Raw genomic sequence first — 17458 nt, forward strand, 5'->3', positions numbered from 1 at the left:
CTTAGTGCACTAAGAAAAGGTCATCTGTCCATTGTGTTGTCTTGAAAGCAGAGTGAAAGAAATGGATTATAGTTTATTTTGAAGGCATGAGAAAGAAAAATCCCAAATTAAAAGAATGAAACAGAAACTTTAGGAAATCTACTGAGAGTTTATTTCCCATAAAGTTTGAAAGTTTTTGAAATCTATCTATTGGTCCAAAATTCAAATCCTTAGCTTGAAACCTATTTTTTTCCAGTGTCTTTAACAAGCATTTACTGCGTTCTCAATCTCAGTAGCACATTAGGCAGTGTAGGAAGTTTTTGTTTGGTGTTTTTGTTTTTTGTCCCTTTCCTCATTCAGTGCAGAGTGTGACAGGTATAAACATAAAAAGCATAACATGCACCAGGCTAGTTTAGACCGTGGAACTGTAGTCGTAGACCAGAGTTGTGTGTTAGGAAGGAGGTGGATGTTCATTAGGGTGGTGTTTGCTTGGGGAAGGGTTGGACCTGGTCCTCAAAGGAAGCAGTGGGGAAGTGGAAGTCTCTTACAGATGGAAGGAACCGAGCAGGCAGAGCTGAGGTGCACAAGGCCTCTCAAAAGGATTGTGGGAGCAAATCGACTTGGTGGAGAGTTGGGGACATCAAAATACTGAGAGTAGATACCTGAGGAGTGGGGAGCGTGTGAGGGCCAGTGCCTCTGAAGTGACAATATTTAATTACATCTTTTTAAAAACTCTCTAGCCAGCATCTTTGCAGACCACTCTTGACCTCAGTTTCCTTTTTCCATAAAAAATGATGAAATTAAAAATGTTTTTTTCTATCTGTAGAATACTATGATTATGTGATCTCCAAACTTTTACCTAGGAGGGTTATCCCAGAACCTAACCAAATCATTCCAGTTAGAATTTGAGTCCATTCCTTTTATTCAATGCTTGGCAGAGACACACTACATTATTCCACATACCTGTCAAAACCTAAGACTCTAAGAATCTGGAAAAAATGGAAGCCCCCACCTTTCCCACCCCAATGAGGCAAGCACGGATTTGATGCCAATCTTCCACGGATTGTGAAACAACCTGACCCATGCCAGGAGAGCCGTTTATCAGCAGACACATTTTGTAATCTCTGAAACCTTTGGGTTTTCCATGTGTAAAATGGGGTGATAATAAAATCCTCACCCCTTAAGTTGGTTGTAAAAATGAAATGTCATGCACAAAATGCTTCACGCAACAAAAGACACGTGGTAAGCCTATGAGGCGTGTTAGCCAGTCACAGAATCATAACTAGCATTACCGGTCTTTTACATTATTTAGAGAAACCTGGGCTTTAACTGGATAAGTGGCAAAATTAGAACAATTTATACCAAAAGAAAGGATAATGATGAATATTACTGACCACCTCTTTTGCAGATCTTATTTTTCCCTGAGTAAGACTTTTTTTGTTGTTGGCTATAGGGTCCTTCTAATAATTGCCTAAAATCCTTTCCAGGTCATGAGTCCCAGCTAGACAGAAAACTGCAGTGCTGGCATATGGCAATTATGCTAGACAGCCATTTACTTTTTAATATTTTATCCATGTTTATCTATTTGGTATTAGGAAGTTTTCTTTGTAAAAAAATTAGTGCATCTTAAAAACAGGTTCAGGTTTACAGTAAGATCGTGAGCAAACGGTATGATGCCTTTTAATTTTAAGGGGCTAAAATATTTTACTAGATCACAAGTTTCTGAAATTGTTTGTTTTGATTTGCCTTTGTTGGCCCTGATGTATGTTGTGTTTTGTTTTTGCTTTCCTTAGGCTCCAGGAAAAAGCTGCTGACACCATAGAAGCTCTGCAGAAGGCAGGGATCAAAGTTTGGGTTCTCACTGGAGACAAGATGGAGACGGCAGCCGCCACCTGCTATGCCTGCAAACTCTTCAGGAGAAACACACAGCTGCTTGAGCTAACCACCAAGAAAATCGAGGAGCAGAGTTTACATGATGTCCTATTTGAGCTGAGTAAAACTGTCCTACGCCACAGCGGCAGCTTAACCAGGGACAACCTCTCAGGGTAGGTGACACCCTCCTTCCCCGCTGCAAAATATGTTTTCAGAAGGACTGAAGCGACCTCCATTTGCAAGGATAGAGCCTCAGCACTCTTGCTGGAAATGTGGTTCTGTCCTCCTGCATCAGTAACTGTATCAGCATGGTTAGAGCAATCACCGGAAACATGACCAAAGTTTTTTTTTTTTAAGGAACCATAACATGTCTTTTTTCACAAGATTGTATGCATAAGAAAGGTGTGTGTGTGTGTGTGTGTGTGTGTGTGTGTGTGTGTGTGTGTGTTTGCTTTCAAACTGCTGGTAGAAAGACTTGATTGATTTACAAAATATTGTGAATGGGGTAATTCTCATCTGTTTCTAAGACACTCCTCAGGGCATCTGTCAGACCAGGGAGGAAAATATTAATGCATGGGTGGTTGTCTGTTAAGACAAAACAGTATGTGCCCAAGAGTTTTCCAAGAATATTCAGCAATTTATTCTGATACATTTTATCAATGTTGTTCTTGCTGGTGTTAGATGGATGATCTAAGATTAGATTTTATTTAAATCTTTTAGATTTTCATTAATGTAAAGTAAATAAAGCACAAGCAGCTCTTTAATTATATGCAAATTTTAAATTATTCATAAGTGGTACAAAGATATTTCCCCTCACCTGATCTGCAGAATTCCTTTTGGGGATTAGAGATATTCCTTGTAATTTTGAAACACAGCAGAGAGAAATATTACAACTATGTTCTTCCCAACTCTGGTCATTCGGGCAGAATATTAGATAGTAGATGTAAAGATGAAGACTGATAGGCCAATGTGACCAGGAAATTTGGGAATAAAGACTGAACTCTTTAGACTGCAAGATAAATGCTCTCCTTCTATTGTTGAGAAGTACTGGGACCCACATGTGAATCCATAATTAGAACTCTGTGTTTGCTTTGCCTAAGTGAAAGGAGAATATTTAATTAAAACATAATTTTAAAATGTAGTCAAAGACTACATGTTACATGTAATATTCTAAAGACTGTATTGATAAAACAAGAAATACACTAGTCCTCCTCTATCTGCAATTGTGCTTTCCACAGTTTCAATTACCTGTGGTCAACTATGGTTAGAAAATATTAAGTAGAAAATTCCAGAAATAAACAATTCATGGGTTTTAATTGTGCACCATTCTGAGTAGCGTGATGAGATCTCCTGCTGTCCTGCTCTGACTTCCCGAGACGAGAATCATCCCTCTGTCTAGCGTATCCATGAGAGAGAGAGACCATATTTACGTAACTTTTGGTCTATTATACTATATTACTATAATTGTTCTATTTTATTATTAGTTTTGTTGTTAATCTCTTACTGTGCCTAATTTATAAATTAAACTTTATCATAGGTACATAGAGCAAAAAACATAGTATTTCCATGCTCTGTAGGGTTCGGTACTCCCCACGGTTTCAGATATCCACTGGGGGTCTTGGAACATATCCCCATGGATAAGGAGGGCTACTGTACTGGTTTTTTAATCCTTTGGTCATGGATTTGTAGCATCTATAGATACTCCCCCCCGAAAAAAAATATTATATAATCTTTTAAAATCTATAAATGTAGTTATTGAGTAATCTCTGTGATTTGTATAATTTAACAGACTTTCAACAGATATGCAAGACTATGGTTTAATTATTGATGGAGCTGCGTTGTCTTTAATAATGAAACCCAGAGAAGACGGAAGCTCCAGCAACTACAGAGAACTGTTCCTTGAAATCTGCCGGAACTGCAGTGCTGTGCTCTGCTGCCGGATGGCTCCTCTGCAGAAGGCCCAGGTCCATGTTCCTGTCACTTGTAATTAGCTAGTGCTTGAGGGGTGTTTAAATACTGAAAACCATTAATTAGTTCATACAGCTTCGGATGTGTTGTTGTTTTTTTTTCCTGAAATCTAGCAAGGTACCCCCTTTTGTAAATAGAAGCAAAAATGATAAAAATTTAAAACTTGGATCTTATTTTGCTTGTCATGATTAGTAAATGTTAACTGAATCAAATGGTAGACCCTTATTGTACAAAGGCCAGGAGACATGCCCCTGTCTGAGTCCTCTTGTAATATAAAACCATATCACACAAGTATAATCATTTATAGTAATCAATACTGAAGATGGAAGGGGTGGCAACTAGCATTATTGAGCACCTATTCTGTGCCAGTTACAGATATAGATAGGAACCCATTTAACCTTCAAAATAACCTTGTTAGATGACTGATGTTATGCCAGTTTTACAAATGAAGTACCTAAGTTGCAAAAAATTGGGATAACTTATCTGAAAAGATGCATTTGGAAAATGGCAGTCAGAATTTGGCTTCTAGTCTGTTGGACTCCAAACTCACATTCTACCCACTACATCATGTTCTTGTGGCAACACACCTGAAGTTTGTTTGTTTGTTTTTTAATTTTTTTTAAAGCATTATGGAATATGTATATGAACATGGGTGTCTTTCTGATATTAGTAAACCTGCAACACTTCCAACTTTGTTAAACCACATTTTAGATACATTAGACCAATTTCTCATGACTTGTTCATGAAAGTAATTCATAACTTCTCAGACTGACCCAGTGGTTAAGGTAAAATACTGAAAACCATGTACAAAGAACTCATTTTTAGCATCATTACACATGATGCATTAACTAATCTGTTAAGTGGCACTGTCACTAAAAATATAGCGCCATGGTCTCCCCTGGGTAATTCTCAGTGAAGACAAGCCGAGACTGAAAAATTCATATATATCTGAGACAAAAATGGTTTTATTCCCTATCCTCTCTCTTATGTGTTTGATTCTATATAAACCTTATGTAATTATGTCCAGAATAGAAATTTAAGGGTATTATGTTTGATCTTCATGTACTACATGGTACCTTTTTTAAGTTCTTAACTGAGTTTGGCAACTTTTATACAAATTAATTTTTGTTTCAGTCTCTGATCTTGAAACAAGAAGGCAAGCCATACGTTGTCAGTCTTGTATCTTGAGCCATTACACTTAGGCACATAAAGGGGAAAAATATTTATATTGTAAAGAAATGGACTGAACACTTGGAAATTATTAATCCCATTGAATTGTCAGACTTACTTTTGCACACACAACAAATTTGAAAATTAAAATAGCATTAAGAGCAGCTTATTTTAAAAAGTAGATGCTTGATACCAGATAGTTTAGAATAGCAATATCTTCTAATAGAATACAATGTTCCGATTTTTTCCCCTATATATTTGAATATATTTCTCCTAGTTGTTTAAATATGTCAGTTTAGCAGTAACTGAAAACTACTTTATATAATTCATGTCTCTATCTTCAAAGTTTGCTTACCAGCCTTTTTCAGCTTATTTTAATCATACCTTAGCTACTTTATTTTATTATGCTTTCAATATGAAAAAAAAAGATTTTATCCAATATGAATATGGAAAAAATAGATTGAATATAGTAAATTTACTCTAAACAAGCCACTTTTCTTGACTGAGTTTTTTTTGTTGTTATGTCTGTCTAGTTAATGAATAACCTGAGCAAAAACAAAACAAAGAAGATAAGTTCTCCATGTATTTCTTTTCCAGATTGTTAAATTAATCAAACTTTCAAAAGAGCACCCTATCACGTTAGCAATTGGTGATGGAGCAAATGACGTCAGCATGATCCTGGAAGCCCATGTGGGGATAGGTAAACCTTTTCTTATTTGAGTGCCTGCATGCTTTGGTAACCAAGATTTATCACTTCAGCTAGACAAGAAGGGGATGCAGCCGAAGGCAGGATCATAGACTTTAGATGGCATAGTTAGGATAGCATCTGTGATTTAGTACATTCATGATTGAGAAATCTCACAGCAATGGCTTGAGCTAACCTTATTTCTCTTATTGTGGTTTCACTTGAGTAGTGTTGAGAAAGGATGTACTCAGCACATTTGTTTCCTTTTTATAGGTGTCATTGGAAAAGAAGGCCGTCAGGCTGCAAGGAACAGTGACTATGCAATACCTAAATTTAAGCATTTGAAGAAGATGATACTTGTTCATGGGCATTTTTATTACATTAGGATATCTGAGCTTGTGCAATACTTCTTTTATAAGGTAGGAAGGATTTCCATGCTGTTATCACTGTTTCAGTGGCATATAATGGACATGATGGAATGACACATTTGGCCGATGCCTTGATGCTATAAGGGCAATTTATGTAAAAATAGAAGTAACTGTCAGCAAGGAAGGGGTTAATCCTAGCACTTTTCTCACATTCACACAATTTATTGTGGAACCAATAAGAAGATATCAGTTGTAAAATGAACGAGGAAGGGTTATTCTTTAGTAATTCCTTGAAATAAATCTTTACTCATTATGCAGTTTGATTCTTTCCTATTTTTACTGGCACCTACATTGTCTCCTCATTTCTCTTTAACAAACGTTATCTGTTCTCAGAGTGACCAGAACAGGGTCACATGTGCATTGTAGATACATTAAGAGAAGAATTTCAAAGCCCATCCCCTGCTCTTCTGAGAACGTAGGACACTCTTGAGTCACTTTCCCCAAATAAGTAGTGTTACCTGGACAACCCCTCAGGGGGTTAGATGCCTCTTACCGTGTGCCCTTGAACTAACAGACCTGTGACTTGTCTTTCAGAATGTCTGCTTCATTTTCCCTCAGTTTTTATACCAGTTCTTCTGTGGGTTTTCACAACAGGTGAGTCCTAATGTCTGAAGTCAGAAGCTCCCCTGAGCCTTATCTCCCTCCCACACATGGATGGCTGTATTAAGGGCAGAGTAGACTGCAGGGGTATACAGGCCAGGACGGCAGGGAAGGCCCTAGTGCCCTCCACCTCGCTGCCCTCAGCAACCCTGTTGCTGGGTAAAGGATCAGTGTCGAGGGGCCCATGACTGCTGACTGCAGGCTCTCTTGTGTGGCCCAGTGAGTGATATGCCCAGAACTTGCTTCCCGCAACTCTCACCCCCTTCCCAGAACAGGAGAGCTGTGTTGGACTTTCTAACCCTAACTGAGAAAGGATTGAATCTACATCTGAGATCCTCTCCTGGGTATCTCACCATTGGCTTCTGACACATTCAAGTGTTCTGAGTGTAGGAGGGTGTTCTATCTGATAGACAAGAGAAGGGACCCCTCAGAACACCCCTTTACCGTCACTCACTTGCTTTCCTACCCTGCTCAGATGGACTGTGGGCCAACTGCTTTCATCTAAAGGGACTGGGACTGGGAAAAATTGAAGCTTGAAGATGGAGATCAAAACTGCAAACTTTTATGCATCTTTTTTTGCTGCAAGTTTGCAGTGGCCTCACGGGGTGGGTCACAATCAAACCTTCTCTCGGCCATGATTATAATCCTGACACATCATGAAGCTTTGAAAATTGTCCTGGTCCTTTTAAATCTGTAGAAAGATGGCTCTGTATATACATTTAAGAATGCTCATGTTTAGAGATCTTTGCAAATTAAAAAATATATATATTTAACAAAATATCAAAAAAGTTTATCAGGATGCATGGGTGTTTTCAGTTGATTTTTTCCCTCCTGCAGACTCTGTACGACACCGCCTACTTGACGCTGTACAACATCAGTTTTACTTCCCTCCCGATTCTCTTGTACAGCCTGATGGAGCAGCATGTCAGCATAGACACGCTCAAGAGGGACCCTTCCCTCTACAGGTACTGAGCCTCAGAAACACACTAGCTTTAGTCTTGGAAAATAACAAGGTAGCCATAGAATGAGTCCTTCAAATAAATGCTTGGTTGAATTATTTAAAAACCAGAAATGTTCAGTGTCAGCTGATACACTTGCTTTTATTGGATTCTTTAAGCAAGAAGCAATGTAATTTAAGTGAATATACTTCAAATTTAGATAGAGGATTTATGTTGCATTTGAAATGTACATATTAAACCAGTTAGCATTTTAGCATGCTTTTTGATGATTATGAAAGGACTGGGGATAAGAGTTTCTATCCCCTTGTGGCCCTAGTGGATTTATAACCTAAATTATCTTTTTAAAATCAAATAGTTCTATTTAGTGAGGGGAAAAAGCTAACACATCTAATTTTCATGGGCTTTTTTCTGCCAAAAAGTACTTTTTAATGATAAGGAAAATATATTTTTCTGCTATTTCAGAACTGCACTCCATGATTGCTGGCAGATTCAATGTGTTACTGTGTGTGTGTGTGTGTGTGTGTGTGTGTCTTTTTAAATTAAACTTCTGAATTCAGAAAATTTTAGATCCACATGTAGCTGTAAGAAAGAATACAGAAAGATTCTGTAAAACTGGGGCATCCAAATCAGATGGGTGGATGGTGTCGGATGTGATATTGTCCTACAGTTTTGTAGGATATTTTGTCAGATGTGCTACTTGGGGGAAACCAGATTACGGCTCACAGAATCTCTCCAGTGATTTACAGGCCCCTACTGGTCGAGGATGGTCACCGCAGAGCATTGTGGAGATGGCCAGGTTACAGAATGAGGCAAGTTTTAATGGAATACAACCACTGTGTTCTCACGTTTTTCTTTACACAGAGATATCGCCAAGAACGCTCTACTCCGCTGGCGAGTGTTCATTTACTGGACATTCTTAGGAGTATTTGACGCTCTGGTATTTTTCTTTGGTGCTTACTTCATGTTTGAAAATACAACCGTGACCAGCAATGGACAGGTTAGTACTAACTGGATCTTACTGACTTGGCTGCTTGGGAATAAACCTCAAATCACATGCGATCATTGGTCAGTGCAGTCATTCAGCATAGCCTGTGGGGACTCCCGATAGTTGGATATCTAAGCTACCAAGTTGCTTTAAAGGGCTTGGTGTTTCAGTAAATGCCCTGTTCTGCATAGCTCTGCTGACTATAGGAATCATACGCTCGCTTCCTGAGGGTTTTCAGACTTTCTTTTGGTAACTTATATTTCAACATTAGCTATTTATCTAGTGGTTCAGTTAGATCATTCAGGCATGGCTTATTTAATATGAGAATTACTTTTGTATTTAACACATTTTAGCATTTTTTCACATATATTTAAGTATTTGTTTCCTTTGCAATAAGTAGATTGATAGTTTCTAATAGACATCAGCTCTCTGGTTATTTGCACAATTTCTAGGGTTTGTTTTATTTGTATCTTGCTTTTTTTCTTTTTGCGACTTGCTTTCCTTCCCACTCTCAGATAATGACTACCAACACACACATGGTAAGACAATTGTGGGTGTGTCCTCTCTATGTTTTTGGAGTGCATTGGATATAAAATATTTCTCGAAAATATTTTCAAATGTGACTTCTTCTGTGTGCTTTGTCAGTAGAAATACTCTTAGCTGCTGCTGCTGCCTTCTCCTTCCTGTAGAACTAAAGTTATAGTAGAGAAGTCTGTGTACATTTGATCATTTGTACTTGGTGTTTTCTCTCTGAATTTCCATGTCAGGATTGCCTGTTGAATCAGTGATGCTTTTTAAATTGGCTTTTTAAAATTTCCCTTTACCTTAAATAAGAGGCAACATACGCAGGCATGTGAGGCCTGTTGCGGGGGGGGGACATTGCTTTGAATGTGGCAAACCAGTGCTGGGAGAATTGTGAAACACATGGAGTATGCTTCAGAATTATTCCCTACCTAAATGTCACAGTATTTAACCTGGCCATAAAAATAAACACTACCGTTGACGTAGAAGAAGGATAACTTACGAACAGAAGTTTATTTCATTTCCTGTTTGACAGAACACCTCTTTTCCCTATTTTGTTTTCCTATACTATTTATCCCTTCAAACTGTTGGATTGAAATGGGAAAGTCTTGCTACAGGTCTCGTGCCGTTTGTTTACCCATTTATTTGTTTCTTATTTCTCATTACTAAAAGATGCTGTTATCTTTCATTATCATTTAAACCAAACTTCACTAAATTGATCTTGAGAAATTTTTTTAATCTTATTTCACTCTTCAACAAACTGTACAATTTTTCTAGGATTTATTCTCCATCTTCATTTATTTTAATTGAATAATTCCTGGATGCCACTAGGCCATAAACGTAGTTAAAGAGAGCTATCTTTATCATTCTTATGTTTCTTTTATAAGATTTTCTTACAGGTTAGTCTTTGAGTAAGCATCCTGCATATATTCTTAAAAAGAACTAAGATTTCGTGTCCTGAGGACTGAAATTCCAGGATGATGGTAGCATGCCAATACCGAAATCAGTGCCATTCATCTAGCATTTTATTTGCAGCTGACTTTCACAAATTTATCCTCTCTCACTACAATCACCCATTCTGTTGAACATTTTCATGGTGTGAAAGTCAAGAAAACTGGAGTTCAGCCAGATTAAAGAATTTATACAAGGTCAGGTAATCAGAACTCAAACCCAAGATGTTGGTAAAATTTAGAGTATTTGTTTTATTCCATGTGAATTCTTGTTTTAATCTCAGTATTACATAGTAAAATGATAGGTACTTCTCAAGAAGTGCCGTTACTGCTTAAGTGGGAAAAGGACATACATGAAAAGGCATCCTTACCGTGCACCCTGGAAATGGGAGTGCTGGTTGGTTGGTGCAGTGTGGCCCTGGGGTGCAGACCTGTAGTGAGGCCTTCTCAGTGTGATGACTGGGCAGCATCTTCTCCTGCTCAGATGCCTGCAACCCCGATGCATCTCCAACCAAACTTCCATCCAGCTTCTCCTCATGCTGTTGTGGGTCAGCGGGTGCAGTGGTGTTTTGAAGCCCTTCGCGTGAGCCAAAGATTTCTATCAATCCCTTGTTTATCTCCTATTTCCTATTTCCTTAAGGGTGCCCTGAAACCCTACAGAACCTAAATACTAACTTCTAGGATGACACTTTTCTGAGATACTTTTATGTCCGTCACAATTACTACTGGCATGCCTTTGCTCATCTGTTATTGGACAAAACTCTTCATTAGAATTTGAAACAATGACAGAAAGAGAGACAAAGATAGAGAAAACACAAGTTGGTCTGCACCATTCCAGCTAAGAAAAGCCCAGTGAGCGCCTTATCTCTCCTTGGCCAAGAGCTTTGAGAGGCTTCACTCTGTTTGCTAGCCTGTCATGACAGAGATTCAACACACATAATGTACATCTTGTCACAGGAAAAACTTCTGAGACACATGATGATATTATGAACCAGCACATGGGGTAGTTGGTGCCAAATAAGGGATTTAATGTGAGGTATTTGTCTATAATTATGCATTTGAGAGGTACAACTTACTCCAATTCACTAATGCTCTATAGGAGTTAAATAACCTAACAATTTAGAGTTGTAAGAATAAGATGAATAATACTCATAGCGTCCCTAATTATGAGTGACAGGTCTGTGAAGGACCCAGTGTGGACACTCTCATCCTGTATCTAGGAGAACAGGAGCTCCAGGAGGCTGGGATGACCCAAGGCCACTCCATAGCAGTGTCTGCTGTTCAAACTCTAGAACCCCACACTGTGCCTCAGCATTTCCAAGGGAGCCTTTCTCATTCTGGATTGTTGACTCTTAAATCCTTGTTTATTTGGGGTAAGAGTGTTAGATTACTTACAAAACTAAAAATGGTATCATGGGCTGGCTCTGTAGTAATTCAAATAAACCTACAAAATGCAAATAAATAAGAGGCAGCCTCAGGTGACTGATGATGCCCTTGGTTCTAAAGTAGCAGGGCAATTTTGAGATTATAATGCTCATCACTTTCTGATGGTATTCCTTCCAAACTAGAATGCATCTTCTTCTTGGTAGTATAGTTTAGGTGCCCTGTTCTATTATTGATTGTCAGTATGTGGGGACCACTTTTTTTTTAAGACCTAAATCATTCTATAGGAATGTTTATAGATCACATGAAACAATAGAATCACTGATAACTTTTGAAAATGAAAAATTCACTTTTGGGACATTTTCTATACAGACATCATGAGCCGTGATTATTTCTCAAATGAGAATACTAAGACAGTAATTATTATTGTTGAACAGCAGGATATTCCTAGATGAACACTTGAAAGTTTGGAGCATGTTATAATAGAAGTCAAGTAAACATGGAGATAGCTGAAATATGAGTGATCACAAATGTGGCAAGAACAAATTATTCCAGCCGACTCAAGAGAAGTATGGAGTCAGCGTATGAAGGGGATGTATGTAGTAGGTGTTTATTCTGACCGTGATCTTAAGAAAACGCAAGTTGTGTTTGTCATGGAATATTTTTACACATAAAAATTAAATTGGCCTGAATTGTAGTGCTTTTATGAGCGGGAAAATTTCCTGCAAAATACCCATCAGGAGAGAGAGAAAGAAGTGTGAGGAGAGGGGACTAAACTTACCTAGATTTGGTGGAGTTGCAGGCTTCAGAGACATAATACTAATAAAATCTCATCATCTGAATGAGGCTATAAAGTTAGTGAAATTCTCATTAGGGATATAATGTTAGGTTAGGAAATCAGACACAGAGCTTCACTGGGAGGTAGGGAACAGATGTCACTTGGAAAAAAGATAGTCCCTCTGGACAACTCTTTGAGAAAGGGGATTAGTATCCCAGTGAACCATCCCTCCCACCCCTAAAAGCTATAGAAATTATGGCAAACGATTTTAATAACAAATTGACTATTAGCAATTAGCCTGAGGGCTCCCTGAAAACAAATGATGAAATTAAGAGGAGCTTACTGAGAGGTTACCATGTTTATCTGTCTTACTGGGCCAGAAATACCTTGCTGGAGGGCACAGGTGAAGGTGGAGCAGTTAGTTGCCCAGGGTTCTAACCAAAATTCTCAATTCTGGCTGGGTTCAAGATAACTGTGCTTTGTTGCTATTCATCTGTAAAAATTATAGCTGAGACCCCTGTGGTTTACTGGACTAGGCACTGGGAGGCCAGATTTGTGACCCCAGGTCTACCATAATCTACCAAATCTGAGGAAACTCGGCAGTGCCCTAGGGAAGCACCCCCTGCTCTCGGGGAGAGAGAGAAATAAAGAAGCCACTTGAGCGATTTGGGATGCTGTTGGTAATACCCTGTCACTCTGCTAGGTATACTCCATTCCTACATTTTGCTATTGTCTAACACTTTTTAAAAAGATTTTCATGTTTCATGCCAAGCCAGGGTGGCAGACTGGCAGGCCTGGGTGTGAGGAAGTGGAGAGCAGGGCAGGCTGGGCCTTGCTGCCAGCTCCCTCTGACTGTGCCCACACGGGAATCAGAGCTGCTCGTCGCCTTCCTGTAGGTTCACCCTTCACTTCTGGCTAAAAGCATCAGCTTCCTGTGAAACAAAACAGCCACTTTGTTCTCCAGCACCCTGTTGGCCAAGCATTTCTGTAGGCTGCTGCCAAACTGCAGCTGAAATGAAATCAGAGTTATAGAATTGTCCTGCCCCCAGAGTCTTAACTCATGAGAGAACACTTTCTGTGAAGGGGGTTCCCCAACCTGATCATTATTGCCTTTGGGGGCCAGAGTTCTTGGCTATGATTCTGCCCTGTGCAGTTAGCAGACCCCTGGCCTCTGCCTGCTAGATGCCAATTACTCTCCTCCCCTTGTGCCAACCAAAAATGTCTCCTGACATTGCAAGTGTCTCCTAGGGGCAGAATCACCCCACCCCTACCAACCCACCCCTAGTTGAGAGCCACTGGTATATGTAAATCTGAGTGATGAAAGCCCAATTTTGATCATGATGATGAAGTAAAAAGTGAAAAAGAGACGTTGATGGGGGTCCTTAAGAAGTCTGTCTTTACTACGAAGTCCTAACACTTTAGTTTTTCTTCTAGAATTCTACAGTAGTTGTTCCCTCACTAAACATAAGATGGGTAGCCTGCACAGTCACTGGAATTGAGTTACATGTAGTTACACATATTCTTTTGGTTGAAAATTAACTGTAAAGGAAAGCCATTTGTATTCTAGCTCTTTAATTCTTTGTGAAATAAAGCTTTATTTTATTTTAAACAAGTACAAGGAATATTTTCTGAGGGGCATGGTTCACAGAATCTGAAGCACCAGAAATAGATCAATTCTTATTGTAGAAATCTTGAAGAATCTTGTGGAATAAAATCTATAGACCAAACTGATTTTTTTGCCTAAGAGAAAGAAGTCTCAAGTAGTAGGTGTTTTATTTTGCTTGTGTCTTTGTCTGTAGTGAGAAATGTGTTGTTTTCATGATTTGACTCTGTGTGCTTCCACCACGCGGCCATTTCCTGCATCCTGCCCAAGTCCCCAGGGGGCGCCCCAAAGCCCCGCTCCATGTCCCTTCCTCTCTGCCGCCTCTTCCGGGACTGTTGCCACATCTGTAGTTCTGGCCATCAGACTGGCTGCTGGGGGCCTTCGTGTAGCTCTGTCTTCATTTCTCCCTTTCCTGTGATTTTCCCGGGGAAAGTCCCATCCATGATGTCGCCCATATATGACGCAGTTGTTTTCTCTCGTTGCTTACTAGCAAAATGTTCTAGCAGTTGCTTTCCTCCCAGAGCAGGCAGGTGTTTGAGTTGAGTCCAAAAGAGAATAGACAGAAGGCATAGAGCTAGGTAATCGGGGGACTGTCTCTTCCACGTGAAACGTGAAATACAATAGAGTTAGCATCGTGCGTGTTGTAATACCAGCTTTTCAGTGTTTTTCTTGCTCTCAGTTTGTGACATTAGGACTGTTGTTTATTGAGAACTGAGGGGATCCGTATTAAGGATGACAGGACGGTCACTGTAGGAAGGGCTCTGTTCCCACCACCGAGTCACTCTCCTGGCCCTGGGGGGTGGTGCCAGGAAGCCAGGGGGTCTTGAGTGCCTCAGGGGGTTTACTGCTGTCTCCTTTCACTTTGTAGTAACTAAGACATAGTCCCTGTATCTCTGGGGTTTGAAGCGTTGGCACACAAGAGCAATGAGATGTATTCTTTAACACTCTTGTTTTGAGTGCGAAAGAGGAAAGATATGTATTAACAGAGACTGCTTGGAATATTTGTCCCCACAGATATTTGGAAACTGGACCTTTGGGACACTGGTGTTCACTGTGATGGTGTTTACAGTCACACTAAAGGTAAATTCTCTCACCTTGATGTTTCTTCTTTTAGCGACAGTTCACCCCTGCATGTGTAGGTCTCCCCACCTCTGTATTACAAATCCATACCAAATTATAAATTCACACTTGCACCCAGCCCAGGTGAGCTCCTGGGCCCACTCAAGTCACCATTTAAATGAGTCAAGCACAGACTCAGCACACCTGGCAACCCAATATGTGAACTTCCAGAATTACACAGAAGGTAGATGAAAGAATGAGCCTTTTCTTTATAAGAGAATTCAGATTAGAATTCTTCTAATTAGCAAGCAGCCCTCCCTTAGTGTAATCAAAATATACTTTAACTGAAACAAATTAATGTATTGTGGAAAAGTCAGCTCTTTTTAAAGTCAAATTTTATATGCGATAGCATTATGAAAATCTCCAGACCTATCGATCTGAGTCTTAAAAAGTGATACAAAGAAAATCCAAAAGTGCTTTCCTTAGTAGAAATATAGCCACCACCTTAAGCTATTGCCCCTGAGTCCTCCCCATTGGAGAAACACTTCCAGGGTGCATTTCCCCAGGATCTGAGTAAGAGATACTAGAAATGCTGTGATTATGAGGACCATGACATCACATATTCCTTATCTCCATTGGAAGAATAAGGTTCTGTTTCTCCAAAGCAGTTTCAAATGGGCATTTTGGCTAAACTTAAGGCGGTGGTGGTTTGTTTGTTTCATTATTTTCTGGCTTTCTTCCCTAGTTGGCATGGCTCATACTGATATGCAAAGATAATACCACTATTAACCGCCTTTTTCTTTCTTTTAGCTGGCGTTAGACACACACTACTGGACTTGGATAAACCATTTTGTTATCTGGGGGTCACTGCTCTTCTATATCGTGTTTTCCCTCCTCTGGGGAGGAATTATCTGGTATGAATTTGATAAATATTATGTAATCAATATTACCGTCTATATCTTTCATCAAGGGTTCAAAACACATCTTTTTGCACAACCTCTTTCCTAGATGCGAGTATTTGTCGAATGCCTGCTGTGTGCAAGGCATCGTGCCCGGGCCCGGGGTACTGCGGGGGGATGAGGCAGGTGCGGTCCCTGCTCCTTTGATGCCACAATTTCATTGGGGAAGACATGCTGGGTAACAACTAATCAGGCTTGTGACAAGTGAGAAACAGACCAGATGCTGTATAGAAGGGAACCTATTTCAGATCAAAGGCCAGAGAAGCCTTCTCAAAAAACATTATTATTATTTAAACTAAAGCCTTGGAGAAAAACACCATCATCATTATCATAGGCCACACTCATATTAAATGCTTTCTAGAATGAGGCAGGGGCTAAGTATTTGACAGGGCATGTCTCATTCAGTCTTCCCCACAACCACATTCTCTACACACTGTGAATGTTAAGATGGACATAGAGGCCAGTGGAGCTGGCCTTGGGCTGAGGCAGTTTGCACTTGCAAAAGCCCTGAGGCAGAGCCCTGGCAGGTGGAAGGAAGTTCACTGAGACTAGAGAGTGACCTACATGCAACTGGAGAAGTAGGTAGGGGCAGGCTTCACTGGGCCTATAGGCCATGTAGGACCTCGACCCCTACCTGACAACAGAGGGACACTATCAAGGATTTTAAACAGGAATGGTAGAGTCTGATTGTTCTTTTAAAAAGATCACTGTGGCTGCCATGTTGAAAATGAACTTTTGAATGGAAAGCAAACAGGATGGCCAGTTTCAAGACTTGCAATAAAGCAGTCAAGAAATGATGTTGGTTTGGTCAGTACTGATGAGGGCAAGAAGTGGCTGCATTTCGCATCTATTCTGTTACTATCACAAGCGTGCCCTTGCCCATGCTGTTCCTTCTGCCAAGAATGTCCTTTCCAACTAGCCTACCTCTTGAACTCTTATTCATCCTTCAAAACCTGGTGGTTCCTTGTTCTCTTCAACGCTTCCCTTGAACCACCTCACAGGTGGGGCAGTTCCACCTCACCCCTTAAGTATTTGTTCATTCACCTGTCACAACACAGACCAAAGGACCATGACCTGGGAAGTGGTGCCCTCTTAAACTGGGTGTGCTGTCTTCATCCTGGGCCTGGCCAGACATGAGGCCAGAAGCAATGTCCTCTCCATTTTGCACCTCCAATATTGAGCACAGCTCCTGGGAAACCAAGCAGCCCCTGAAAACCAAGAGAAAAACCTCTAATCAATCTTGTCCCCATGTTGGCAGTTGCTGATGTGACCCAACCTCTCGTTCCATTACTACCCTCTAGTGACCAAAGCCATGCATTACATGTTTTTTGAGACCTGGAAATACAGGAAAACTACCTAAGGTTTTGGTGGGTTTCCAACAACCCTGCCCCAAGCTAAAAATCCCTGAAAATTTAGTGAACTTTCCGAAGCTATGGCTGTGTAAGAGGCAGGTTGCATCAGGAAAACTTCTCTGACTAGCTCCTGAGCCAGAGGGTTTAGGAATTGTGAAACTGTGTGACTCAGATTCAGCATCATATCATTACTTGCTGCATCCTTT

The 17458-nt window shown here is 40.0% G+C and overlaps 1 protein-coding gene across 3 annotated transcripts in view; it reads left to right on the top strand.

Annotated features, from left to right (window-relative positions):
* The window catches only part of ATP11A (ATPase phospholipid transporting 11A), a 146193-nt gene that overhangs the window by 117555 nt on the left and 11180 nt on the right, over positions 1 to 17458 (top strand). For all 3 annotated transcript variants that reach the window (XM_019644806.1, XM_019644808.1, XM_019644807.1), the window contains exons 19-27: positions 1773 to 2024; positions 3641 to 3815; positions 5587 to 5689; positions 5948 to 6093; positions 6637 to 6696; positions 7540 to 7667; positions 8523 to 8658; positions 14897 to 14962; positions 15752 to 15855. In XM_019644806.1, coding sequence (XP_019500351.1) covers positions 1773 to 2024; positions 3641 to 3815; positions 5587 to 5689; positions 5948 to 6093; positions 6637 to 6696; positions 7540 to 7667; positions 8523 to 8658; positions 14897 to 14962; positions 15752 to 15855 — 1170 coding nt within the window. The remainder of the gene's footprint in view (positions 1 to 1772; positions 2025 to 3640; positions 3816 to 5586; positions 5690 to 5947; positions 6094 to 6636; positions 6697 to 7539; positions 7668 to 8522; positions 8659 to 14896; positions 14963 to 15751; positions 15856 to 17458) is intronic.

This window comes from Hipposideros armiger, unplaced genomic scaffold (assembly GCF_001890085.2).
Source record: "Hipposideros armiger isolate ML-2016 unplaced genomic scaffold, ASM189008v1 scaffold_91, whole genome shotgun sequence".
Lineage (NCBI taxonomy): Eukaryota > Metazoa > Chordata > Mammalia > Chiroptera > Hipposideridae > Hipposideros > Hipposideros armiger.